This window comes from Pithys albifrons, chromosome 2 (assembly GCF_047495875.1).
Source record: "Pithys albifrons albifrons isolate INPA30051 chromosome 2, PitAlb_v1, whole genome shotgun sequence".
NCBI lineage: Eukaryota > Metazoa > Chordata > Aves > Passeriformes > Thamnophilidae > Pithys > Pithys albifrons.
In genome coordinates, this window is record NC_092459.1 from 93,467,457 (window position 1) to 93,495,371 (window position 27,915).

A 27,915-nucleotide genomic window follows, 5' to 3' on the forward strand; every position below is an offset into this window, starting at 1 on the left:
GTAGTTGAATACTTAGATATTTATTCATCCTTACAGGCGAATCAATATTGGGTCCAGGTTCCAGGCTGATATTCCTGAGCTGCAGGACAGATTGCTAATGGAGAAAGATGTGCACAAAGCTACTTTGGTCTGGAAACCATGGCCAGAACTGGAGAACAAAGTCTTCCAACAAAGAGGTACGATGACTTGCCATTTTAGAAGTTGCTACGTCAGCCTCTACCTACTGAAGAAATACACATTGATTTCTCATGTGTGTACTATACAAAACGTTTGGGACAATATTAATGAGAATGCAGAGCAAGAGACTGGAACTATGCGTTATAGGTTCAAAGTAGCAGCATTACCTTGTGGCATTTAAAGTGAAGTCTGGGTTGCTGGGAAGTTGAGTACGGAACTGCCTGGTAAGGGCAGAGGTCACAAATGAGAGGCAGCTGATGGCCTGTGACCATAGTTGAGGGGAAATAAGACAGGCTTGGTGGTTTCTACCAGTCCTGAATAGAGTTTTTTCCTGCTTCCAGCATGGTTCATTCTGTTTCTCTACGCTGGCTGGAGCCTCCTTGGCACAGCAACATCACTGGCATGTGCAAGTCACTGCCTCACAGGCAGATCTGTGGCTCTGTAGTAGCCTGTTCCACACCAAGGGATGTGCTCTGCAAATCCCATTACATCCTCTCCTCAGTGAGTGACTCTAAAACAGAGATGAGATGCTGGGGAAAGTATGGAAGAAGCTGCTGCCATGAACTAAGTGGCCTTCGAGTGGCATTACAGAATCCTTGGCTCTGGATGTGTAACTGACAGGCTGCTGTATCTGCAGTAAAATGTTGACTTGTTTCTGACAGTGGAAGACCTTTTAAATATGAGCTGTTCCAGTGTGTTACCTGGTGGAGGAACTAACTCAGAATACGCTTTGCACTCTCTCTTTGAAGCGAAAGGCGATATTATGGTAAGATAAGAAGCTGAAAGGGGAGATATGATCCTCTTCTGCAGATAAATTAGCATGCTTTGTTAAATGGATTTAGATATGGTTGTATAAAAAAGATTTCTGATTGATTTGCAATGATGCTTTAAACATCCTATAACATTTTTGGGGAATGACTTTTCACTTTTTTCTCTAATAAATTTAAATTTCAAAGCAGTGCCTCTCTGAAGGCTTACTGTATATTTCATATAGATAAGATTACTTAGTTTATAGCCTTGGGGCTTTGAACATCTCCCAGTGCTTGCTCCAGCCCTGATATTTCACAGACTTTATACTTGGTCACAGAGGGCTCAGTCCTCCTCTAGCCCTTATAAAAACCCTTTTTGTGTAGCAACAGTCACATCTATTTATTTTCTCAGAACTGTGAGGTAATTGCATACAGTTCTTATATAAATAATGCATTTCAAATATTTGCATTAGTTTAATGATGGGAATGTTACTAACTAGGGCAAAACATCCATTTTGCCCAATGTTCAGAAAGACAAGGCCTTTGCACCAGTTCCTGGAAAGCCAATTTAAAACAAAATGCAACAGAACACAGGGCTGGAATGAGTCTCACAGGATTGTCTAATACAGTGGGTTTTAGATTGTGTCCCAGTTTCATTATTCTCTGTTAGCTGTATCTGAGTGGTCTGAGTCATGTGATTGAACTTACTGCCAGGATGTGGAATTTGCTTTACAGTGAGTCTGAATTGTCAGGGGAAAATTTTAGGGATCCACAAATCATTTGTTTCCCTGATCTGAAGGAGGAGTACCTAATACTTGCTGTCATTACTGACAGATGTTGACCTAAACAGGTATTCTAAAAGATCTCATGCTACATTAATGCTGTCAAACCAACCATTAAATATTAGTATTAATTAACGCTATCAAGTCAAACACGATAAACTATTTCTATGTGACAGCAGAAGGGAGGGAAGAGCTGGAACTTGCTAAGTAATAGCCAGTTTTCTGCTAATTAAGACAGGGCAGGTGCACATTAGATGCTCTTCTGTGAGGTACAGTGTTAATGGGCCTTAGAGTAATTTGATGTGATTTTGTATGACAGGAGAGAGAAAAGAGAGAAAATTAATTCTTATCCTTGTACCAAATAGTCTTCTAAATGCAGTTTTATGCAGCAGCTGATTGCATTTGCTAATTCTGTTTTTCCCTGCTTTTTCATTTAGGTTGCTCTTGAAAAGCTGCTGTTGAGAAAGCCAGTGAGATTGAAGTGTCATCCTTTGGCAAATTACCACTACGCCGGTAGGTTTCCTTGTGATCTGTCTGCTGGTATGTAGAGTCCAAGCCTGGCATCCCAGGCTGAAGCATGGGATCACACTGCTGTCTGCTGCAGGAATGGCAGCATCTAATGGAAAGTGCCAAGGGGTACTTCCAGAGACTGTTGTTACAAGTTGGCAAGTTTTTTGCATGACTGAAAATGTACTGAAACTTTGCATCCATGTTGATGTGTAGGATTCTACAGATTTAAAATTGCCTCAAGTGATTATTTTTCTCTTAAAGGGAAATGTGATCTCCTTTTAAAACTGCTGCTGTTTGTAATTTATAATTTACTATCAGTGAGGCCTTCTCTGAGGTGATGGTGCACATTCAATGAATATGATAATCATGAACATCCTTCCAAAGAGGCAGTGATGCAACCCTCACTAGTGTCTCAGTGCTGCTTAGACAGCTTCTCTTTGTATGGGTCTAGTCAAAAGAAGTGTGGGTTGGTGACTTCTTTCACAAACACGGCAAGAACTATATTGTGGTGATGAAGAAGTGCCCCTCTGAAATACACAATGTGATGTTAAGCCATGGAGCTTAAGTCATGTCACCTGAGCACAGATGGCAAATGTCTCTCCTGCAGCCCTCCATGTTACTCCTTAATGCTTTTTTGTGGCTAACCACTGCTTAGACACAGAGTAGGGTTTTACTTAAGACAGTTAAGACTTCATCTCCAGTTTAAGCTCAATGGAAAACAAACCAAGAGTCTTCTGATGGTCAATCAATCACAGTGTCCAAGGTCATGTACTCATTTCCAGTTAGAGTCATTGAAGCTACTTTCTGGATGTAGCAGCCTGCTGGAAAGACTCCCAAATAACAAGAGATCTTTTCTAAAGCAAGTCCTTTACCCCTTGGCCTGAGAACAAGAACAGAAACATGTTTGATGGCAGCTGATAATGATAGAGAATAAATGTGAACATCAGGTTTAGAGTTTTGTCTGAGGGAGATGCCCAGTGCATTTTGCTATCCAAAGGGTGCACATGTGGGTGGATGGAGGACAACATCAGCCAGGAACTTTGACCAGGGTGTCTTGTCTGAAGAGATGGTACTAAATCATGTGTGTGAGACAGTTCAGGGCTTGAGAGCAGGACGTGAAGATGGATCTCAGCAGCCTCATCCTCAGTGAACAATTTAATTAGCAAAGCAGGTAAGAAATTTCTGCCTGCGTGGCAGAGGAGGAAAGTCATTACTGAAGCAACTTCAAAGTAGTTTCAGAAAATGTTTTATTGGGATTCAGGGAGGAGCCAAGAGAGACTGTTTTGTTTAATCTTTCACATGAGATGACACTAATCCTTGTTAACTAGCACTGAGACCTGTGGACACCAGTGTATCGTCGTTTCTTAAGCAGAAAAGTAAGTTTGATTGTGCTTAACCACAGCATGAAACAAAATGTCACCAATTTGGATTTAAGTACAATCAAATAACAAGACAAAGCATTACTTTCTAAGTGTCTTGGATGTAATTGCAACTTATATTGCCAGCATCGCTCTAGCATGGTGGAGCAGCTCTTGAATAACAGTTTATTTGTGGTTTATAATACGCCACTCAAGGCATATCGGAATTTCTCAGTGCAAGAACACCTTTAATATAACTTCAAGTGGCATTTGTTTGGGTTAACTTGTGGTTTTTGCTCCATACTCAGAAATCTTTGCTCTCAGGCCTGCAACATTTAAAGATGGAATATACTGAAAGAGAGCATGGCACTGACTCATGAGAGTTACTGATACCACAAAACAATAAATATCCAAACTCATCCTTAGCATTGCCCTCAAAGGAGGGTACAAGCAAATAGCTCACCTTGGAAACCTCTTGGCTTGTAACAGAAGCAAGCTGTAAAACTTGAGGATTTTCTATTGTGTGCCAAGAGAGCTGGACATGCTGACCCAGGGCTGCTTGGAAGAACACCCTAATCTCTTTGTCCTGACACTTTGCCGTCTGTCAGGATGGTGTTTTAGGGAAGAGAGAGGGAACATGTATCTGATGCAAGGGGGGGGCACTGTTGCAAACACTCGAATTCTTCTGATCTGAACAGTGGAATTTCTCAGCTCTGAAGTTCTGCAGTGAGAACTGCAGCAGAGATGGTCTCTGAAATAAGGTGCTCCCAACAGTCTGGAAGCTTCTTGTACTTTCTGTGGTAGAGTGTGGATCAGACCCAGCATATGGTGGATGTAGTGGATTTGAGCCACCTCTCAGTGAGGCTCCCTGGGTGTAGATGTAGCCCCCTTGAAACCCCTAAGTTGGGCCCACAGCACACAAATTAGTAGAAGATATTTATTTCCAGTTAACCAGTGCAAAATGAATATGGTAAGTAAAAACAAGTATAGAATAAATGTCTAAACATAAAGATGAGCTTTAAAATTTTATCTATATTCCAAAACCCAAAATTCTTTTTTGCTGCATTGCAGATCTCTCTCTATGCACGTTCTCTATATCTCCCTCAAGCTAACAAGAGCAAAAGTGGTTTCCCAGCAACCAGAGTTAAAAACAGCTTTTCTTCTGTTTCTTTTCCTACACAGGATTTATTCTATTAATTAGGTTACTTCTAGTTAACTCGCATAATCTTGTAAGGGTCTTTGCTAATACCACAGCTATTGGGGAAAGTCTGTAAGGCCCAAATCTCCATAGGTGTACAATAAAATTAGTTCATGGAAGTGATTCTGTGTTATTATTTTTATTGTGTTTTTTTTTAGGAGGGTGGAGTAGAGGCAGGAGAGCACCATGACTAGAAACAATTAAAATCTCTCCTTTGGTTTTGTCATGCTTTTTTAAGTTATGTTTCGGCATAATAGAGCAGCCCCCTGGACTGAATCAGTGCACTGACCCCTGCCCAAAGGGAGGGTAGATGTAAATGACTGACAGGTTGAGTGAGAAGGAAGTGACTGGTTCAGGGTGGGAAAGGTGGAAAGGCAGTGTGTCAGCAGAAAGATCTTTGGTTGATAATAGAATAAGTAAAACTCGTGACTTCAACCCAGTGCCTTTCTCTGATGCTTAAGAGAGCTTTAAGTATAAATCTCTGTGGAAATAGCTAATGCATGCTTATATCCAGTACTGGAAAAGCCTACAGAAAACAGGTTGCAGAAAAATTAATTTTGTAGCTTTCAGCATATAAAGGAGCAGTGAGATACCTGCTCTGAAGTTGTAAGCCTGGGAGCTGCTGCTGAAAAGCAAAATATCCACAGTCAATAAAATCTATATATATTTTTTTAGACATAAGTAACTTGCAGAGTTCAATACCATATGTGGTGCCAAGTCCAAGTTAATTGAAATCACTGCAGAGGAAAGTATTTCTGTGAAGAATGGTAACATTGACAGGAATATTAGGGATTTCTTTTTATAACGGTTTTAGATGTTGCAGAAACTCTCAGAGTAAAGTAGAATCATCTCATAGTGTAAGTCATTTCAAAGGCATCTCCATTATGGCTTCTTACATATCCTTCCTTTAAAGTATGTAGTGCTGCCCACTCTTAACAAACAGAACACTGCTTTGATGCAGTAGAATAATGCTGTGTTCCTTCTGTTTGACTAATACCGGAGAAGCAGAAATTCATTTCAATTTAAATGTTGATTTCCCATTTTCATGGGCAGTTAGGCTGGTGGAGCAAATGCAGAATAACAATATTTAGAAGTTTTATATACAGCTTCCATTAAATGATCAGAAAGTACTTTCTGCATATTGCACATTGCTACAATCTCTACATTCTTGTGACCACCGTCACAGAGGATTTAAGTGTCTTACCTCAAGCCGTGCAAGTGAAGAGCTACAGAAGGATCCTGTAAGAGTTACTATCTGAAGAACAAAATCATAGATGAGCTTCTGTGTAGTGAAAATGTAAAGTGACATATATGGGAATAAACAATACAAGCTTTACATAGGAAATTATGAGCTCTGTGGTGATACTTCTCAAGTAGAATGCCAGTTTGGGATTATAATGCTAGTTCTAAGAAAGCATCAGCTCTGTATATTACAACAGCTAAAAAAAAGTCAAACATTAAGAGGATGGAGAACATGATGATGTCACTATGAAAGCCTCTGGGTTGCTCTATGTGAACTTCTTTGTGCCTTTCTGGTACTGTCATCTCTACAGGAATGTTTTAGTACTGGAAAGGTTCAGAGGGACACCAGTAATGGTCAAAGGTTTGGGAGTGGCACAAAGGGCATGCAGTCCTGAATAGCATGGAGATGATGGTTGTGATTGGGTTCATTTTCTCCTCAACTTGAAGAACAAAGAGTCATCCAATGAAGCTACTGGGAGCCAGAAAACAAAGAAAAGGAGGTGGTTCTTCATGCAGAGGGTCCATTGATCTCTGAAACTCCTCAGCAAAAGACGTTTTGGGTGGAAGAATTTTAATTGGTTGAAAGGAAGAGTGGCTCAGCACTTACAAGGGTAGTTACTAAATTTAAGACTCAGGAAATCCCCTGCATCAAAAGTGGTTAAAGGTTAGGAAAAATTAGGGAGAGGCACTGTGTTTGCTTGTCCTGATCCTACTGTTTCCTAGGCAACTGCCTGTGACCACTGCTGGAGGCTGAATACTGGTTAGATAGGTCCAAGTCCGTACAGCCATATTTGTATTTAGGTAGCAGCAATCACCACCATGTGCTTGAGGCTTCCTAGGTTTTGCTTCAGATATTGTATCAACATGAAGGTGGTGAGTTTTTATCATTTACAAAGAATTAACTCTTTTTTTTTCTTTTTTAAGGCTCTGACAAATGGACACATCAAGAAAGGAGGCTATTCAAAGAGGCATTGTCTACCTACAGCAAAGATTTCATATATGTACAGAAAATGGTAAGGTTATTTCTGGTTTTCCCTTTTGCTGTATTCTTTTCATTTTCCCTCCAGTGCCAGACCAGTTTATTGCAGGCACAGAGCCAGCAGCAGTTACAAGAACACCTATAGGAATGATTTATTCATTGGGTGTATCTGTACATTAGGTACCAGTAAAAAACAGTTACAAATAAATAAAAGCTGTTCCTTGTGTTAATACATGTAAAAGTTTTCACACCTGGAATCAAAATCACAGTGTTCTACCTGTGGGATAAGTATGGTTCTCCATGATCATCTTGGTTCTGACAGTTTGGTACAAGGTACCTGAGTCACTGGCATTGAGCCTGGAGCCAGAAAGAGTTGAAACCTGTTAATAAAAAGAGAACATGTTTGGGCTTAATTTTCATGTTCTGCCACAAAGCAGAAAAGACAAGGTGTATACATCTCCGGGCACACACCCTACTTGTTATCTCAGATGCTGAAAAACATGTGGGTTTATTCAAATCAAGTCTTAATTCCTAGATTTCTCAGCTGCATTGTACACTTGAGCTACAAAAGTATATTCTGAGTCATTTTCTGGCAGGAGTCTAGAGAATCCCAGAGAAATCTACTGAACGTGAAAAAGTCAACACAAACTTGACTGAAAAAAAAACCCAACAAAAAACCCCTCTTCTACAAGAGCATTCCTGTTGTGGTCAAACTGCCTTTTCTTTTTCTCCATTTTAATGTTTGAGTAATAAAGTCTGCCCCTTGGAATATATTAAAATTGTGTTGAATGAGAGGCAAAAATGGAGATTGGACTATTTCTGTATTTACTTTAATACAGGTTAAGTCTAAGACAGTTGCACAGTGTGTGGAATACTACTATACCTGGAAGAAAATCTGGCGTTTGGGACGGAAACATAGAACACGTTTAGAGAAAAAAAGAGACGAATGCCTGGTAAGTCTAAAAGAATATGAGAAAGTTCCACAGTTGATAATTTTTGTTTGTCCTGTTTTGAGGAAGAGGTTGAACTAGGTGACATAGGTATCTTCCAACTGAAATTATTCCATAACACTAAATTATGTATGAACATAGTGTGACCTCAGCTTACACCAAGATTTGTATTCCTTGACTGTAACAAGATGAAACTGCATTATCTAACTGTAGTCCAGCAGGTAAACCTCTGTAAATTATGCCTGTGCGCATGTGTGCTCCTAAAGGGTACCCTAATATTCTAGTACAGAATACCACTTGAGACGTGTTGGTTTGTGAGTTGGGTTTGTTTTTTTTTTTTTGTTTAGTAAGTAACTTGGCTACAATTACAGCATACGCTGCTCTTCTAATGGCAGGAGGAGAGTACTGCACCCTGGCATCTGTAGATCCTTGGAGCCACAGCTCCATAATACAGGTGGAGGGTGTTTTGAGCACTGCAGAGAGGCTTCACATGCTATAGCTTATCCATTAAGGGGTGGCAGTTCCAGCGAGACCAGAAGTTCATTCAGGATGGGAAGAAATACTGAAACCAGGAAGCAGACTTGACTAAACAGCATGCTGTTCAGAACTGTCTATGTCCTACTGTCCAGTGCTGTCTGTCTTTGACCATATTTCTAGTATTTCTTAAATGCACTGTGTATTTTAGACAAGTGGAGAAGAGGAAGTGTTAGAGGAAGATGAGGAGATTGAAGAAGACAGAAAGGAAGAAAGGGAAATGCAGAAGTCTCCTGACCCACCACCTATCCCTCTTGTTGGACCTATAGATCTGCCTCCTCTTCAGGGTCTTCCACTTTCTTCGTCCTCCTTCATCTGTGAAATGCCAAACTGTGGCGCTGTAAGTGTGTTTGGTATATTTATGTGGGGGAGGGAGGGTAGTGGTGTGTGTAAACCAGTGAATTGCGATTTTCGAGTTCATGGATTTAGACTATTTCTGGCCAGTGATACCTACTGGATATCTCTGCATTACAAAGAGATTACAAATATTTTGACTACTTTTAATTCTTGACTTTTAATCCCCCACCCCGCAACCACAAAGTATAAGCAGTTTGATCTGTACAGAGAATTGAATCCTGAGATGGTGCATCAGTTAAAATTACTATATGGTAATTTTATGGTAACCTATTACGTTGCACAACTGTAATAATAGGATAGCTCAATGCTCTGTTTTATTACGACTAAGTTTCTTTAACTCTAGTGGGATATTGCTGAAAACAAGCACTAAGTAGCCCAAATGGATTGTGCATATTAGATAAGTACTGTTTCTCTTCTGTGATATGCATTCAGCAGTCCTGTTGCAGCGTTTTCTTGTGATTTCTTGGTGTTAATTTTTTTATTGTTTTCTTCCTTCCCTCCCCTCTACTCCCGGTCAGGTGTTCAGTTCCCGACAAGCGCTGAACGGCCACGCTCGCATTCACGGAGGTACGAACCAGGTGACGAAAACACGATGCACCATTCCAGGCACTAAGCAGAAATCTGGTACGCAGAGCGGGTACTGTTCCATCAAGAGCTCACCTGCCCATAGCACAACAAGCGGTGAGACCGACCCAACAACAATTTTTCCTTGCAAGGAGTGTGGCAAGTAAGTAAATATGACTGTCCTGCAGTATTGCATTGCGTTTGCCTGTTTAGATTCCAGATCAGTAGTGCTGTGAACAAACCCTTTGTTTTGCTCTGATGGTCTCAGAAAACCTTTTCCCCCTGGATGACATGTCCTCCAACCAAAACTATCAGAGATGGGTTTGCTTGACATTTTGGATGTGATACCCTTGCAGTATTTACTCCTATTATCCTCAATCAGTTTATCTGCTAGAATTTGTACATCTGACAGTCCAGTTTCCTGCTTCGTCACAGACTGGGATGTGACAGTAGGCGACTTTTTGTGTGTTTCTGTGCTTTGGCCATCCTCAATGTGGTATTCCTTCTCTTTATCCCTGTTGTGCAAGATTGTTGTGAAACTGATACAGGGAGAATTAGGATGTGCATAGATACTGAAGCAAGTGTGGGAGCTAAAAAATTACCTCTGGCGAAGTCATACTAGGCCATTTTGATACCATCAGGATGTATAAATCTGGTAGTCTGTCCCTGAAATTCGCACCATGGCATTGCAGACTTCACTGACTTCTATTTCAGAACAAGGAAGCAAATGTACTGATAGGTTGTTGAGTCTTTTTTGGCTCACTTCATCAAAAGCATGCATTTTTATCTGATTTATTTTTCCTTTAAAATTTAGGGTATTTTTCAAAATCAAAAGCCGCAATGCTCATATGAAGACTCACAGACAACAAGAAGAACAACAAAGGCAGAAGGCTCAGAAAGCTGCAGTGGCAGCAGAAATGGCAGCCACTATTGCAAGAACTACTGGGCCAGCTGGGCATAGTTTGATCCCCCTGGATCACATGGGTTTGGTTAAACATGTGGAAAATGTTGGTGACATTGACGATGATGTTGTTCCGGATCTGGGTGATGTCATGGAAGAGAACGAAGTCATGGATGCTGACCTTTTATTGGATGATGAAGATCCAGATCTACTGCAGGATGATGCTGAGTTGTAAATAACATTGTTTGATAGACAGCTACTGAGCACACCCTGAATGGATCAATCAGGAAACCTGGACTGCTTGTCTATTCCCCACTGATTGTAAACTACCTGTTGAAAATGATAATTCTTTTATCCAGGTCTAGAAAAAAAATTTGCTTTTTTCCCTTTTTTTATTAATTTGTGTTTGGGGGAAAGAAATAAATAATTGGTACAAATATTCTTACAAGGTGTTTTTATCTGAGCTCTTTTTGCTGATAACTTTCAAGGCCACTAATTACAGAAGTTTGGGATTCTGCTATCAGTTCCTGCCAGATGGTCCCGGTAGAATCTTTAGTCTTCAAGTCTTCAAGTTTCATTTTACCCCAGTTGCAAGCATAAACATCACACACTTTTGATGAAACTTTTTTTTTGCCTACACTGGATAATTTCCAGCATCTTTTAGAGAGTAAATGTCATCTCTCTTAAAGATATGATTATATTCTTTGTCTTTGTGCTGTCATTTTAAGGGAGATGGAGGAAAAAAATCTGATTTAACTGTGAAATAGTTACAGGAGTGACTGCATCATCTGTAATATTGCAGTACATTTTCAGTTCTGTCTTGTTTACACAGGACATTTTAGACCTTCCATTTTAGCAAGGTTTTGGTCTTCTGATTTTAGAATGACCTAATTCAAGGACTGAAGAAGGAAAATTATTGTACTGTGGTTCACATCATCTGATGGGAACACTGAATCAGGAACGCTGCCTTGGTAATCAGATTGCACTGGAAATACTATGCTGTGACAATAAATCACACTGTGGAATAGCCATCTCCATGGTTTTAGGGGAGTCTGTGCTTGAGCAATGCAGGGTTCTTGCCTGTGGAACAGAGACTGAATGGAGTATGTGCATTCAGCACACATTAGTTATTACTTCCAGGTATAATGTTATTCTCGTGCCATTTTCAGTCCTCATTACATAAAATTAAAATGTTGTTTATTCGGTAAAACATACTACAGAGGTGAGTTACGTTGCTGTTTAATTGCTGTTTCTCCTCCTTTCGGTTCAGATCTACATGCTGGGTGTCTCACACCATTTATATAAATTTACATTTGGTTCTTTGAGTAAATAGGATATCAAACGAATTGGACCTTGCAGAATTAAGGAAGAATTGGAGTTGAGTGGACCTTTAGTTACAGAGTATGAATGGTGATTGTAGAGCTTTCACAGGTAGCAGCACTGATTTTCTTGTGAATTTTGCACAGTAGAGAGTATTGCTAACTTTATAAAATATTTTATAGGATTGATTTCAGATCTGCCAGGTTTCAGGGTTGTTTGGGGTTTTCTTTATGGGAATTGCATTTTGTTTTATTGGGGTTTTTCTGCCACATTCCTAATACCTTTAGCAGAATCTGAGTGATGGTAGGTCTTATTTTCTACTGTCTTTCTTCCTTGTTTAACTATGCAAAATGAGGGCAAATTATGACACTTTTATAGAAGTACTGGACCACACAAGTTCAAGAACAGTGGGACCCCACTGACAGAGAGAGTTGCCTTCTCTGTCAGAACCAAATACGTGAAGCCAAATGACCTCAAGTTTCTATTTAAGGTTAAATGCTGTGATAGTAAAGAGCAACCCTTTAGGAGAAAGGAAGTAATTTCTGTTTCTGGTTAGTGAAGTTGCTGCATATATGGTTGGTTGAGTGTTTTTGAGGTTGTTCCAGAGGTTCTTTCAGTTGGTTTTGACCAGTGGGTGAAATTTCACTCCCTCTGCCACATAAGGGATGATGTTCTCAGTTCCTGTACCCCTGAGTTTCAGATCAGGCAGCTTTTCTTTCTTTGTTGAACTGCCAGTCATGCACTGCCCAGCAGTTCCTTGCTGTGATGTGTTGCTTTTGCAGGGGCCATGTGCAACCCTGGCTCAGCACAGTGGATGACAGCTGAGTGCCACCAGTTAGATCCACCACAAGAAATCCCATAGATTGTGCAAGTCTTCATGGTTTGCAAAGTGGAGGCTTTTGTGAGCTGTAATGTGTTGGCTTTTAGGAGCCTGTCTTACAAACAACCCAGAAGCATGTCCTCTCCCTCCCAAACTTCTATCACTTTGAACTTCTAAGGATCTTTCTGAGAAAGGCTGCTACAGTGGAAAATGGATGTGCTTTCAGGTTCCCTGTTAATGGTGGGGGGAAAAAACCTCTGTGTTTAAGCAAAATGATATTTGAAATCAGAATTCTTCTTGAAGAACAGAGTGAAATACATTAGAAACTTAGCAGGCATGATTCTGAAGAACAGCTCTCTATTAAAGAATCTGCACTGGAACAATTGGACAGGATCTGTGCTAAACTTAGTATCTATAAATATATATATATATATATATACACATGCGTATATATGCCTGGTTCTGTAACATTAATTGGATGCTGTACAGCCAAGAAAATAGAACAATGATAACCAAAGAAGTTATTCATAAAGGAAAAAAAAGTACATTTCCTAAGCAGTACTTGGTTTAGGCCTCAAACATTGACTTCATCATTATTAAGTGTTGGATTGGCTGGTGTAAAACAGATGCTGTCTGCCTATTTGTACAAGTTGGACATAGTTTTATTTCAGAAAACCTTTTTCCTGCTGATGGTTGGTGATGGAAGACTGTTCAATATTGGACCTAGTCCTCTTTGATAAAACCTGTACATACAGAAAACATATTTTATGAGAAAAATCTTATTTTCAGTATTTAACTGTTATTTTATTAGAAGATGGTTGTGTAAATATTTTAGGTGCTTTAGTGTAAAAAGTGAACTGTAATTTTAGGTGGCAGAGGAAGTAACAAAATAAAAAACTATACATTTGATAGAGCTTGTGATCTATGGTGGTTTCAGGTTCCAGCTGTGGCATTTGACTTGCACAAAGCTTAATTTCAGGTTACTGCCTCTCCGCTTGTGTGTGTTTAAGGATGGCTTAGTGGAGTTAATTAGTACTCGCTTATTCACCACACTCCTTTAAATATTTGGTACCGATCCGGAATTGTGTTATATTATCCGGGGAAAGGGGTTTATGTGCCATTTCCAGTCATTTTTATACTTAGGTAACATACAGTCGAGTGGGGTTTGCTCCAACGGCCTTGTATAGTTTTTTAACGGTTAAGTGTGTGGGGGGAGAAAGCTGAAACTGATGTTCGTGTCACCATTTTTTCAAGGATTTCTGGAGCACAGGCCGGGGGCGCCTTTGCGGGGACCTCACCGGGGCTCGCCGTGGGCGGGAGGGGCTGAGGGGGAGCGGTGCCGGGGAGGCCGGGACAGGGAGGCAATTGCGGGCCCGTGCAGCGCCACAGGAGCCCCCGGCCCGTGTCTCTGCCCCGTGTCCGCACCTGTGTCCCCGGCCCGTGTCCCTGTCCCTGTCCCTGTCCCGTCTCGCAGCCCCCTGTCCCTGCCCCGGCCCGCAGCGCCGGGGCGGAGGCGCCCCCCGATCCCGCCCTTTTTCCGGCGGGGCCGCGCTGGGCGGGCCAAGATGGCGGCGTGGGGGCTGTGGCGGCGGCTGTGGCAGGTGCGGACTGAGGCGGGACGGGGCAGGGGGATCTGTGTCCTCCCTCTCCTCGGCTTTTCCCTCGGCATCTTCGTTCCTGAGGGAAGGGGGAAAAGGGGACACGGCAAATGGTTTCCTTTGGGCTGTGGGAGGGTTGGGGTTGTGCGGCGTGGGGCCGTGTCTCTGCACGCCATCATCGCCTGACGGCCGCGCCAGAACTCTGCCCCGCAGAGCTGGGGTTTTTGCGGGAAGGTAATATGGGGGTGGTTGGTCCCGTGGTGTAAAGGAGAGCTCTCTGGACTCTGAATCCCAAGGACCTGAGTTCGAGTCTCAGTGGGACTGTCCCCTGGCAGTTCAGTGCCTCCCTACCATCCCATCCCGTCACATCTCGGATGCTCAGCAGGGTCAGCCCCGGTTAGTACCGGGTGCTGTGACAGTCCCGAGGACTTCCCTGTCACTGTCCAAGCTCACTCGGCTGTGGCAGGTAGACCCTCAGGACTTAAACGGTGGGGCCAGTTCTATGCACGCTGAGCCTCACCTAAAACATCCACTGTGCAGGCTGGAAGGGCTCACCCATGTGGGGAGAGCCCTGCCCAAAGCTTCGGTTTTGAAGTCTGGCCATACATACATACATACATACTCTGGGGGTAAGGGGTGGTGAAGAACAGAGCCCTGGGGTTTGCCGGCCGTGTGCCAAGCCAGCTTCTAGTCTGGAAATTTTCAAATCCTGGAAGTTACAATGTAAAAATATAGGGGAGGCATTTTGCACTGCCGATGTGTCCTGCTGTTTTTAACTTCTAAAGAGTGATTGTTTTCTCTAAAATTGAGAAAATTCGATGTTGGTTGTGTTTCCTGTTCGTTTTTTGAAGCCCTGAATTCACTTCTGTGTGCACTGTATTTTGCACTTGTTTACCTTGCAGGGACGTGTCTCCCCCTCAGCACTTCAGGTCTCTCAGCCAAACACAATTAAGGCTATTTTGCAGTAGGAGAGGTGTCTGTTTTGTGCAAGGTCTTAGTTCGCTCAGGAAATTGAGTTGTGTTATGTATCAGACTCTGTCTTTTCCACTAGACTGGGGTGCTCCAGCCTGGCCTTGAACACATCAGGGGTGGGGCATCCACAGCTTCCCTCAGCAACTTGTTCCAGTGCCTCACCACCCTCACAGAAAAGAAATTTTGTCTAATCTACATCTACCCTCTTTCAGTTTGAAGCCATTCTCCCTTGTCCTGTGACTACAGGCTCTTGTAAATAGTCCCTGTACTTCATTAGATGTCATTAGAAAAGTAACAGATGTATTTCAGTAGTTTTAGGTATTAAGACTCAAGTAGTTCCCAACATAAACTTTGAAACATTCTGAATGATCATCAACCACAGTGGCAAATATTCTGTGCTCTTGAAGTTGCTTATTTTGTAATGCATTTAAGGAATATAACACCAGCACCTCTCTGTGAACATCTGGATTTGAAAGGGTTACCTAAGGGGAGGCATTTCCTACAACAGTCAGCTTTGTAAACAGGAAACTCCCCTGCGTCTTCCTGCAGGCACCTTCATGTTGGAAGCAGCATTGGTAGGATAACTTTCGACTGAGGCAGAATTACTTAAAAAAACAGGTTCATTCTACTGCTGATGTATAATGAATGTATAATGCATGGTGGAAAAGGTATGGAGACCTGGTAGCATCATATAGTCAGTTCTGCACATCTATGAGCAGCTACTGTAAGATTACCTGGAAAAGTGTCAGTTCTGGCTGTTTTCTGATGTTTTGATTAGGCAGTCACCTTTATAACTCCTGGATGGAGTGTCTGTCTTATCTCTTAAAGCTATGTTAAAAAAAGAGTTCCAAGGGGCAGGGTAAGAAGATAATGTGGCTTCACCATTCTGCTGCTGCAGCCCTGAGGTTCTGTAAAGCAAGTGAGAGTTCTTTCCTCCTCTCCCCCTCAAGTACTCTGTAACTTTGTCAAATTAAGAGTTAATGGAAGGAAGCTACAAGCTACATAATGTTCAGAGGGAAACAAGTTATTCTAGTATGAAAAGTAGTGATGTTACATCTTGATTAACAACTGTATCCCTTTCTAACACAGAAAAATCATGTTATCTCTTAAGTATGACTTGTTAACTTGTAAGGAGGATTTCTACTTAAATGTTCTCTTCAAAAGAACAAGCGTTCAAAATGACAAGGAACTTTTCTGAAAAAATGGGAAATTTCTTGTTAAATTTTATGGTTTATCTTGGCAAAATGCCAACTGCCCAATACAGAGTCAAAGGGTTCCCCTCCCAGGGGTTGAATTTTTGCATTTATAGGATACTGTTTTCGGTTGCTTTTACTTAAGCCTACTTAAGCTTGTCACTTGACAAAACCAATATATATTGTCCTATGAAAGTAAAACTGAAGAGAAAATGTTACCATACACAGAAATGGCATCTGATGCCAGACAGAATACATTTTTCTGTTGAAAACATGCTTTGTGATTGCTATTCAGATGCCTCCTTAGTAAGTGCATACTGTTATTGTGCCTTTAATGTGTTCCTTTTTAGGTGCTGTTGTATACTGAAATACAGTTCCATGCTCCTGTTTTTCTGTGTTTTCTGATGGAGCAAACTTCATACTTTGCCAGATCAGTGCCTAGGAATGTGCTGTGTTTTGCTGTGCAAAAAAGTATTCTTTAATTAACTGCCTGCTTTCTGGTTTGGGAGGAAAACCCCACAACATAAACCTATTTGTTTTATACAGGGATCAACTTTTCCTGTTAATTATGCAAGCAGAATTATGCAAAAGCAGTATTTTCTTCCGTAAGTATAAAGGATCTTTCTTCTTCCACTGCTCCTGCATAGTCCCTAAAAAAAATAACTCCAACTTTCACAACTTATTTTGTGCTTCCCTCGTTGTATTTGTAGAAGCTCCAACTTGATGGGAGCACAGCTGGCTGGATCCCATGTTGATACACAGGAGCCTAAGACTAATCCTTTGGTAAGTGTTTTGTAGCATGGTATTTTTATGTTGTCTTAGTAATGAAGAGAACATACAGAAAAACTTGAATTCCTTTCTTGCAGCTTTTTAAAGTTCTGTTTTAATGATGTCAAATTTGTCATAGAGAAAGAAATAATTTAGATTACTGGCATTTGAAATCTTTTGGGGTTTATTGGGCAAGATTCTTTAGCTCACAGTTGCCTCTTGGTCACTTTCTGCTTTCTGTGTGCAGCTGTGACTCGAAGAATAAATACCAGCTTTTTGGCCACACTCAGTTCGGTGCCTGTGGCAGATTAGTAGTTTATTTGACCAGGGCTTCAGAAACATCTGACAGCCAACATTAGATCATAGAATCACAGAATCGTTTGGGTTGGAAAAGACCTCTGAGATCATCAAGTCCAACTCTTGGTCCAACTCCAGTTCATTTACCAGATCGTGGCACTCAGCGCCACATCCAATCTCAGTTTAAAAACCTCCAGGGATGGCGAATCCATCACCTCTCTGGGCAGGCCATTCCCATGCCTGATTACTCTCTCTGGAAAGAATTTTTTTCTGATCTCCAACTTAAATTTCCCCTGGCAGAGCTTGAGCCTGTGCCCCCTTGTCCTATTGCTGAGTGCCTGGGAGAAGAGAACAACCCCCACCTGGCTAGAACTTCCCTTCAGGTAGTTCTAGACAGTGCTGAGGTCACCTCTGAGCCTCCTCTTCTCCAGGCTAAACAACCCCAGCTCCCTCAGCCTCTCCCCATAGGGCTTGTGCTCCAGTCCCTTCACCAGCCTTGTTTCTCTTCTCTGGACCTGCTCCAGCACCTCAATATCTTTCCTGAACTGAGGGGCCCAGAACAGAACACAACACTCAAGGTGTGGCCTCACCAACACAGAGTACAGGGGAGGATCTACAGTGCTGACCCAGCCTTCCTGCCCTGTCTGGTGCATGCTGGATTTACTGTGCTGAACTGCCTAGGAGTGAACCTGTGGGAAAATCCACACTTCTGGACACATCAGGGCTCTTCAGGTGATCAGTCAGCCCAGGCCATGAGAAACTGAAGCTCTGACTGAAAATCATAAACTTGTATTTGCATAAACATAAAGGATGATACTTCTTGGGAAGCCTGCTATGTTTAAAGTAGTCTTGTAACTAGCTTGGTAAAGTGAGAATTCTGGTTGTTGTCCATAATGTTCTAGTTACTTTCGATACTCAAGCAGACTCTTAAATATTTGGATATTCTCTCACTGCTATTTAAAATAAAAATATTGCTGCTCCAGACTTGCCTTAACAATGAGTTTCATTCTTGCCTTTGCTAGTTTTGTCTTCCTTATATTTACCTGGCATTCCCTTTTGGGTGAAGAAATTTTACCTAACTGTTCAGAAGTTAACTATCTCTTCACACTTTGCCTTCCCTGATGAGACCTGTCAGTCAAGGTCATACAGTCAGCCCCTGTTAGACAAATTAAAACAAGCAGCTGAACAGGTTGTGGGGTGTTTGTCCTCATTTACAAATGGGATGCACAGGTTAAGGACGTAGGCAGTGTGAGCATTAACTAAGAAGAACATGAATTGGTAACTCTTGTCCTTTCTTTAAAAAATGCAGGTGTCTGTTTCAGATGAGCCAGAAACACTGTACAAGAGACTGTCCATTTTAGCTAAAGGTCACGATAAAGCTGTGTTGGACAGCTATGAATATTTTGCAGTGCTTGCAGCTAAAGAACTTGGCATCTCTGTTGAAAAAGTGTAAGTAACTGATCTGTAGAGTGACGTGGTGTCAGATGCTTCTTTTGTCATCTACTGTAATTCAGGTTCTGTGCTCAGAAGTATTTTTTTTTCTTTTTTGTTTTAAGAAATGGATGTCATATGACAGTTTTTTCTCAGATTATAAATCTGACACTTCTTAGATGGCAGCACAATAGTAAGAAAGCAGTTCTGCCCTCAGCCCTGCCATAGTGGACTGCATGAAGGATGTTGACAGTACTCTTAAGTACAGCTGTCAGTGCTGTGGCTTCCCTGAGCTAATGTTGGCTAATACTTGAGTGTTAACCATGCCCATGTGAGTTATAATAACAAACTGTACCAGTGCTTCATATTTCCTTGTAGATCTTCTAAATGTCAAAAAGAACAGGCATTCCAGCATAATCTCTGAGATAAACTTGTATTATCATACTTGATATAATATGAAATTTTCTTTTTCTTTGTTCAGACATAAACCTCAAAAGACGATAGAACGACTTACACTTCTCAAATCTGTACATATTTACAAGAAGCACAGAGTTCAGTATGAAATGAGAACACACTACATGTGTTTGGAGGTAAGAAAGAAGAAAAAAAATTGGTTTAGGTGCACAGTTCAGAGATGTTACTGTTAGTTCAAGAGCGAAAACAAATTTCCTGTTGACTTGGTTTGGGGAGGAGAGTGTAGGGGAAGATTGGAAAGCAGCAGACTTAGGTACATCAAGTGTAACACAAGTTGTTCTGAATGCACAGCCTGTGTAATTGTGGACTAAAAGGCTGGTTTTGACCATCATCTTAACAGCTGAAAGAATGACTAAAAGAATAAGGTAGAATTGAGGGTTATCTTTGTGCATGTTATGCTCTTGGTTTGCAAAAATAGGTGGGATGGGAGTCTTTTCAGGAAGGGAAGAAGATGCAGCTAATTCATTGGTATTGCCAATCACTAAGGATTCTGTTCCCTGTGAGTTTGTTTGACCTTTTTGAACAGATGAACTTCATATATATAATAATGCAGCATTATTACATGGCACACTAAAACTGCATGGAGGAAATGCAAGAAAGGAAGCGTAGACAAACCACGAGCTCTGTGGCCGATGACATCTGCACGGTTTAGAATGCAGCTGTGGTTGACTTTCTTAGAAGAAAGGTTTATTGCCAGCATTTTGTGGCTCGTGGGTGTCTTACTGTATATTTGCACAGTGCTGAGCAAAATGGGACTTTAAGTCCCCAGACATCAGTGCAGTACAAGTGGCTGCCCGCAGACCATGAGAGCTATTTTTGCCTTCCAGGAAAAACTAAAACATCAGTAATCCCGTGGAACCAGGAGAAACTAAAAACTCAGGAACTCAGTGGAACTCTGGAGTTGCAGGATTTATAATAGGCTTGAACTTTGAGAGTATGCAAAAGCTGGTAATTCTTGCATAACCTGTAATTCATTTAATCTGATACCTGCACTTCCATTATGATGGAAGTGATCCACCACTTCCATTGTAATCAGTGCCTGTGATCCCAGGCAGCACGTGCAGTTCTGTGTAGTGAAGTAACTATTTTCTATTTGCATGAGAGTTGAGTACAGATCAACCTCCTCTGCTTAATATTACAGAAACTGCCTTTACTGTAAGATCTTTCGTGCCATAGCAAGAGCTAAAAACAAGCTAGGGCAAACTTTTGGGTTTTTTTCTGTTTGAAGTATTAGTAATAGTAGTTAATTAAATATTACTTCTGTTTTAGTTAAAATACCTAACAAGCAGTACTGCTGCAGTTTACTTGGAGTATGTGCAACGAAACTTACCTGAAGGTGTTGCCATGGAAGTAAAAAAGGTAAGTTTCCACCCACATTGTTAAGTTAGTAATTTATGAGACTTAAGTTCTGATGCACGTACCAATAACTACTGACGTCTTTAGAAAGTCAGACGAGGAAATGGGTGTAGTTTGGAGGGAACATTTTTCCCAAGTATTCCACGCTAAAGAGGTTGTATTGCTTGGAAGTGCCACTAGATGGCATTTTTAATCTGAGCTGTATCTCAAACCAGAGTAAATAGAGCAAAGTAGTTAGATGTTAGCTAGTTGGTGTAACAAATGGTTGTTTTGCTTTCCTTTTAGACTAAGATAGAGAGAATACCTGAACACATTAAGAAACCAGTTTGGGATACACTACCTCAAATAGAAGAAACTGAAGTCAAGTCATGAACACATCAGGTACTTGGCTCGGTTAGTAGTGGAATTCATTGCTCCTATTAACCTAATTTACTGAGACAGTCCACTGTTAAATAAAAGTTCTTTTATAAAGAAACTTTATAAACTCTTGTTTCATCAAGTTATTCTTGCTTAGAACTCCAGTACGTGTACACTGAGCAGGTATAAAGTGAAGAAGTTTGACTGTACTCTGTGATCAGTAACTGCTAATTTATAATGAGTTGTAGAAAGTGTATATATATATATATATAAATTCATTATCTCCTATTGGTACTAGATGGCTTAATTCTGAAATACTTTGCAAATCCACAGTTGTGTGATGTTTAATATTACAGATGCCACATTGTTGTCCAGTTATCAACTGGATAAACTACTTCGTTGCATAAACTATTTCCATTCTTTAATTCTTTTCCCATTCCTTTACCATGTTTCTCCAGTTTTGCTTTCTGCCTCCTTTCTTAGCAAGTGCCAACAGCAACACTCCAACCATTACTTTAAGTCTTGTCTTGACTCATATTCCTACCTACTGACCATCTCATTTTCAGTCAGAAAAGTTTAGTTGCATTTGAGAGGAAGTTAATAAAAACACCATGCTTCATACCATTTATAAACATCTGAGCATGCTGTATTCTGTTCTGTTCTTATGAGTCAGACATCCAAAGCTTAAATGATTCCTGTCTGAAGTTCCTACTTTTGCATCCATATAGCAAAACTGCCAGGATTGCCAGTTCCATGCCCTGAAGCCAAGGCAACATGCCACATAGGGTGTTCTGTGCATTACAGCAAAGCATCCCTACCTTCCTAGAACTCACATTTGAATATGAAAGAGCCAAACCACTGTCAGTATTGCTGTATGTGTCAACCAGCACTTCAGTCTTAAGGAGAGAGGCAGTAGTTTTTCAGACATTGAGGTGAACTAAATTGTTAGGATCAGTTCGGTATCATATCAGTTCTATATCACTGCCTTTTTTATGAAGGAAGGATGGATGAAAATACTTGGCAGCATGCAGGAGCAAAATTTGACTACCAGTATCCAGTAGCCTGCAGTCTTGCCCTACAGTCAGGACACAGATTCTTAATGCTGCTGCTCTCACCCCTGGCTGATACTGCATTAGCCTCATCTAGCAAAGCAGTTTAACCCAAGTCAGTCACTCAGAGGAGATTTTTAGATGTTTGGTTAAGCTACTGCCCTCTTTTTCTAGATGGAGTCTTACTGTATATGAACTTAGGCAACAATAAACCTTCAACTTTGCATTCTCTCCCTCTGTAATCTGTGTGTGGCATTCAAGGACAGACATCTCTCATCTGAAATCCAGTCAGGTTCCTTCTACCCCTTTCTACACCGCTGTGTTCAGTTCTAGCCTGCTGTTATACTCTCACTAAGCACTTCAGAACACCTTCTGTAGAAAAGAACTGAAAATGCCTAAGAACACAGACAGACCAATAAGCAAATATTTGATTCAGTTTTCCCAAATTTAAAGGTAGACAACCCAAACTGTTTGCATTAACAAGAGGAAAATGGTGTGTTTCTGAGTACAGTTCCTCACTGTTAGAAGACTGCTTTATGACCATCCTCAGGCTTAAATGGCTAGGTATCTAACATCTGCCAGTATGAGAAAATGCTTTCCCAAGAATCACAGAAAATAGATGCCATGTCAATCTGTTACAGGAAACCCACAGATTGGTAGCATATAAGCACTAAGAAAAGTGTCAATAAAGTGCTTGTTAGATATGACAGTGAAACTTGATTCCATCAGTGATTAGACTGGCTCAGTCTGAATAGGAGCTGTGCTAAACACTGGCACTGAAGGTAGATAAGTTTTTGAATCCATTCAATCTTTGAAATCCTTGGTCACTGCTAGTAAACTGGAGGTGGATTTCCTTCCACAAATACTTTGTGATTAACAGGTGCCAGCCTACTTTGGGAGTCAAAAAATATACAGACCAATATACTGTGTAAATCCAAGAATTCACTTACATTGGTGTTCTTTGAGTCATTTAACCATTTAAAAATTGTCAGGAAAGCTCTGCTGAAAGGCAGTTGTGGCAGAATCCTATTATTTATGGATTAAAATATTTTAAAAACAGTCTAAATTACTCTGTGTTTCCAAGATACCCAGGGTGCATTTGCCATATGTATCTTTCAGTACAGAAGTAATTTGTGAACAGGAGCTTCTGTATCATTTAGTGTGATGTTTAAAGAAACAGTCTGAATTTATTCTTGTCGTTTAATCAAAGTGTTCTAGAGCATGTATTTCTCTTCCTTACACGTGTCAGAAGTCATCAGTCATGTCTGGAATGTTACTTCAGTTTGGTTTCTGCAGTTAGTCTGAATCATAGCACTACCACAACTTAATTGTCATGTTAGCTTTAATCTGACTATGCAGAAAGCTTCCTGCTGTAGAAGTCTTTTCTACCAGTTCTGCATTTCATGTGCCAGGAAATTAATTATTATCTATCTGTTATTTCAGGGAACACTGGAAATACAGCAAATCCAAGGGAAAGTAATTTATGCAGGAAGTTGTGACATAACAAGGTTTTACGCTTTGTATAATATAAAGCTGTAGTTAAAACTCCTTCAAGTCTGCTATTCTCTTAGATCAAACTGCACTAAAATAGGTGCAGTCTTTTACTTGTCCCTTCAAACTAGAAATTGGGAATAGAACCTCACATGGTGTTCATGGCTATTCCTAGCAAGTGCCATTAAGAAATGCCACCTTTCCTGTAGTTTCCACATTTTTGCAGGCACAAAATAGTACAAGTGGCTTTTAAAAATATCTTTCCTATCATGAAAGCTGGGGAGACTTCTTGCTCATTTTCAAACATTTCATCCTCGGGTTTCCCTCCGACTGTTCATAGAATCATAGAATCAGTTGGGTTGGAAAAGACCTCCAAGATCATCAAGTCCAACCCTTGCTCCAACTCCAGTCCATTTACCAGATCATGGCACTCAGTGCCACGTCCAATCTGAGTTTAAAAACCTCCAGGGATGGTGAATCCACCCCCTCTCTGGGCAGGCCATTCCAATGCCTGATTACTCTCTGTTGTGGTTTTCTAAAGTTCAGGGGTTTTTTTCCACAAAACCACAGCATTCATCTTTGTCCATTTGTGTGGTGAAAAGTGGGAGTTGTGTTTCTCAGAGTCATCAATAAGCCAAACGTGATAAATCACTGAGGTCCTCAGGGGATCTGTGTGTGTGACAGCGAATCAGTGAACCCCTGCATGCCTGTGCATACTCAGTACCTCAGCTGACCCTGTTCTGTAAGATACAGGAATCAGAGAGGTATTTTGTTTACAGAAGGAATATGAAAAAGCCTAACCTTTAATACAAACAGTTTATTTGTTCAGGTAGGTGCACACAGCTCATGTAACGATGCCCTTTGCAACACTTACCTATAGTAAGAGGACAGCATTATGGGATTTGGGGTTTTGTGTACTGTCTCACTGTTAAGTTTCTAGTTCTCTTAACAAAACATGCCTTTCTTTTGAAATGCTGTTTATTGAAATACAAGGAACATGAGTGAAAAGAAGTGTAAATCTTCTTTCTACTTAAATACCAATTGATACTATGAAAGAGCACTCAGTGTATTACATTTGCTGAAGCAAGCTCTTTCATACATCAGCCCATTATTACCACACATCTTTCATTTTCTCCTGTTACATAAATATTAACTCTTTTTGCCTCAGTATTAAAATGTTTCCTGTTCAAAATAAGGGGCTTTTTTTTGTATTAGCTACTGAAAATATTCATAGGGCTTTTCGCCTGAGCTATTAGAGTTCAAAAGTTTCACCTTCTGCTCAGAGAAAGTTACAATGTCTACATTATGGAGACACAATGACATGATAAGTGAGTAGCACCAACAAGACTTCAAACATCTACAGCATATTCAGATACCTGGAACTGTTTAGAGCTATTTCAGCCTGCAGTGGCCACACTGCTAAGAAATTAAAGAGCAGAATTTGCCATCAGAAATCAAATGCAGTTGTGAAGGTCAATAAAGCTACAATGATCCCAGCTATGGGGATGAAACTGGAATCCTTTATTGAACACTTGATCACAATTTAAGCTTTCAGGGAAACATATGCTAATAGGGAGGAAGGGTTATGGTAATCCAAAGAGAGCTTATTTAATTTGGGAGTTACACAATTCTAGCTGTAAGGGAAGATAGCAAGGGATTACAACATGTCTGATAACTGAGTTCTATCTTATCTCAAGGCAGGAGACAGCTTATATACACAAGCAGAGCAAACACAGACTTCTGTCTTTGGTGATGGAATTTTCTTCATCTCTAAATTTCTAGAACCTGACATGCAGTGATGAAACTTTCACACCAAAACAATAATTCTGCATTATCTAAGAGGAAACACAAAAAATTACAACATAGATGAGTTCAGCAACTATTAGGGGAAAAAGAAATTCTAGTGTTTTAAATAGGATCAATTTTAAAAAGGATGAGTTCTTTCCTAATGTTGGCACCCACCCAGAAGCAGAGAAAGTAATTATACAGGTTTCTTTCCACTTTTCTCTAGTACCTCATTAAAATCTATACCCTTACATAACCTGTCCCCATGCAGGGTATCAAGGGTTGGAAAACCTGGCCTTATATTCTCTGTTTTGTACAAACTGGGTGTGAATGTACTGCAGAACTAGTCCTGAAACACTGCAAAGAGTGTACTCATTTTTCTGGGTGCCCACAGAAGGCTGAGGGCTACAACTCCATCCCCTTCTCCACGTCCAGTTTTCCACTTGTGGCAGTTGAACTCTACTGCATTATACATGCTGCTACAAAAATGATTGTGGGTTGGGGTTTTTTTAAGCTGATGTTGCTACAGACAACACATGGATTTAGGCAGCTTTTGTGGTTCACATACCCTGGGTTTTTCTAAAATGCTGAGCCCCCTCCCCCGCAACCAACTGAAACTTTAAGACATTATATTTAGGATGTTACCTTATTCTCCATATTCCATATTTCTTCAGTGTGTAAGCTTCGTAGTTCTTTAAGAACACTAAATTCACTGTAGTGGTTTTTACATGGATAATACATTACAGTAACCACAGTGTAAGGAATTACAGCATCAGTAAATATATCAGCCATTTGTCAAAAGAATTGTAGCTTGATTTTCAATGACATCACTTGAAATACAGCTCCCACTGGCAAAAACACCAAAAAAACAAAACCAGTGGCAAAGCAGTTTCTAAACTTAGTTTCTATCAGCAAAATAAAAGCATTCGGCAAAATGCAGCTATTTGAGAAGAGATGCTTAATACAAAAGCCCCCAGCATTTCTGTTCTTAGCTAAATTCATGTTGCTTGAGGATAAACAAGCAAGTAACTTGAATGTATAAGTAAAAAATACTTGCCTGAATAAGTTTTAGTTGATCATTAATACTACAGAAAGGGGATAAAGAAGTTACAAAAATCTGTTGCCTTGAATATGGCCATGCTTCAAAGAGTGGTTGTGTTACCATTCAGAAGATAATAGAATCATTCACCAAAAAGTCATGCTGTTTTCTGAAGTCCTGCAGCTGATCTGGCCTGTGGAAATGGTTGGGTCCAGAGGTGCTCACATGCTTGTGGAGAGCTTTCAGTTTGTCCAGTAGCCTGTAAGTAAGCTGGGGGATTGTGTGATAAAAATTTCATTTTATATTTTAAGTCAGCAGCTGCTGAACACTCTATTTGGTTATGGCTCTGCTGTTTTCATTGGCATTTACCTCCTTGTTATTCTCTACATTTACGCAACCAGCACATCAAGGACACATCAAGGTACTTGCCTTTGCATGGGTGCCAGCTGTTACCAGGGAAGGAGTGATGGATGGAAAGAGGTGTCAGAGAAGATTAAGCAAGGATAGTCTGAGATGAGGCAAGACATGAAGTCATCTCTTACCCTTCCCATTGCAGCAACACAAGATCTTAAGTGACTCATCTTTATTATATACCACAGAAGTGCATTTAATAAATAAATCAGCATTCAACTTTATAAGCTATATGCTACAGTCCATGGTGTAACTTACCCTTAAGTAACTTAGTGCAAATTATTCAGTTTAATTCTGCATTTGTGCATTTGGATAGGAAGAGAGTATGATCAACATATTTATTCCAATTAAAAACATACACTAAAATGAAAAAGTGTCATCTCACAAGGGAATGGGCAAAAGCAAAAATAGAAAAGCAGAGATGAAAAAACCATGTAAGCTGGTGCATTTGAAACAAAAGAATGAAGGCAATAAGCTAGGAAGGAGGAATCCATTATGTTCAGATTAGCTGAGTTCTCTAAAAGGAAGCAGTTTTTATAACCTATCTGTCTCTGGAACATGATATGCAGATAAAAGTGCTGGAGATGCACAGGTAGCAGCAAGAGACTTCTGCTGACAGGATTTCATTGTGGCTGCTGACAGAATTGGGTCAGCAGAACAGATTACAAATAATGCAAGCTTTTTTTCTTTCCTATATTACTGCTGAAATCAGAGATGCTGGTGATATGTTATCATGTTAGCAGCTAGGAGCTCCAGTGTAACTCGCATGATTTCACTTCTTCAGAAATACAAGTTCAGTTAGCAATTTGGATTAAAATTTTCAAGCGGAGAGATCTAAGGAAAGGATTATTGTACAACACTGCATGGTTATACATGCTCTCCAGTCCACAGGATACCGGTATCAGTGCAGCTTTACTGCTACTGCTTCTCCCCAGGGGAGCTGAGGTGTTAATTTGGGCAGCACAACTCTTAAGACACTTGTGAATGGCAGCACACTGTTTTAAGTAGTTTAATCCTAAACACCAAATGCTGCCCAAGCAGGAATCTTCTCACACAAGATGTGGGGAGGAGGGAGGGAGGAGCTGAGCAGAAAGAAGAAAGTAATCCCTGGAGTATCTTCAGCTTCAAGGGTTAAATAGAAGTCGGGTTGAAGGAAGAGGGGTGACAGTCAACATTAAGCTATGGGCTCCAATCTTGTAAATTGCTAGAAAACCTATCCCATTATTGTCAAAGCAAGTGTGACTAAATGGTCA

The 27,915-nt window shown here is 40.6% G+C and overlaps 2 protein-coding genes across 10 annotated transcripts in view; both read left to right on the forward strand.

Moving 5' to 3' along the window:
* TRERF1 (transcriptional regulating factor 1) overlaps positions 1-11,527 on the forward strand; it is a 103,284-nt gene extending 91,757 nt beyond the window's left edge. For all 7 annotated transcript variants that reach the window (XM_071577735.1, XM_071577730.1, XM_071577743.1 and 4 more), the window contains 8 exons: positions 37-176; positions 840-943; positions 2,146-2,221; positions 6,941-7,029; positions 7,835-7,948; positions 8,631-8,819; positions 9,355-9,563; positions 10,215-11,527. In XM_071577735.1, the coding sequence (XP_071433836.1) occupies positions 37-176; positions 840-943; positions 2,146-2,221; positions 6,941-7,029; positions 7,835-7,948; positions 8,631-8,819; positions 9,355-9,563; positions 10,215-10,536 (1,243 nt within the window). In that variant the 3' untranslated portion in view covers positions 10,537-11,527. The remainder of the gene's footprint in view (positions 1-36; positions 177-839; positions 944-2,145; positions 2,222-6,940; positions 7,030-7,834; positions 7,949-8,630; positions 8,820-9,354; positions 9,564-10,214) is intronic.
* A 2,459-nt stretch (positions 11,528-13,986) lies between these two features.
* MRPS10 (mitochondrial ribosomal protein S10) lies at positions 13,987-26,827 on the forward strand. 3 transcript variants are annotated; one of them, XM_071577796.1, is made up of 8 exons: positions 13,987-14,042; positions 16,751-16,809; positions 16,915-16,987; positions 18,579-18,718; positions 19,182-19,290; positions 20,444-20,533; positions 20,816-20,911; positions 26,653-26,827. In XM_071577796.1, the coding sequence occupies exons 1-7, from the start codon at positions 14,007-14,009 to the stop codon at positions 20,900-20,902; spliced, it is 594 nt and encodes a 197-aa protein (XP_071433897.1). In that variant the 5' UTR covers positions 13,987-14,006; the 3' UTR covers positions 20,903-20,911; positions 26,653-26,827. The 3 variants fall into 3 exon arrangements, with proteins under 3 accessions (XP_071433897.1, XP_071433887.1, XP_071433876.1); XM_071577786.1 differs by lacking the exon at positions 26,653-26,827 and adding an exon at positions 23,380-23,432; XM_071577775.1 differs by lacking the exon at positions 26,653-26,827 and having other exon boundaries at positions 20,816-21,005.
* The last annotated feature ends 1,088 nt before the right edge of the window (positions 26,828-27,915 follow it).

Coding starts and splice junctions, on each gene's coding strand:
- MRPS10 (XM_071577796.1), top strand. CDS start 14,007: ATGGCGGCGTGGGGGCTGTGGCGGCGGCTGTGGCAG. Junction 18,719..19,181: donor GGCATCTCTGTTGAAAAAGT/GTAAGTAACTGA, acceptor TTCTTTGTTCAG/ACATAAACCTCAAAAGACGA. Junction 20,534..20,815: donor TTGCCATGGAAGTAAAAAAG/GTAAGTTTCCAC, acceptor CTTTCCTTTTAG/ACTAAGATAGAGAGAATACC.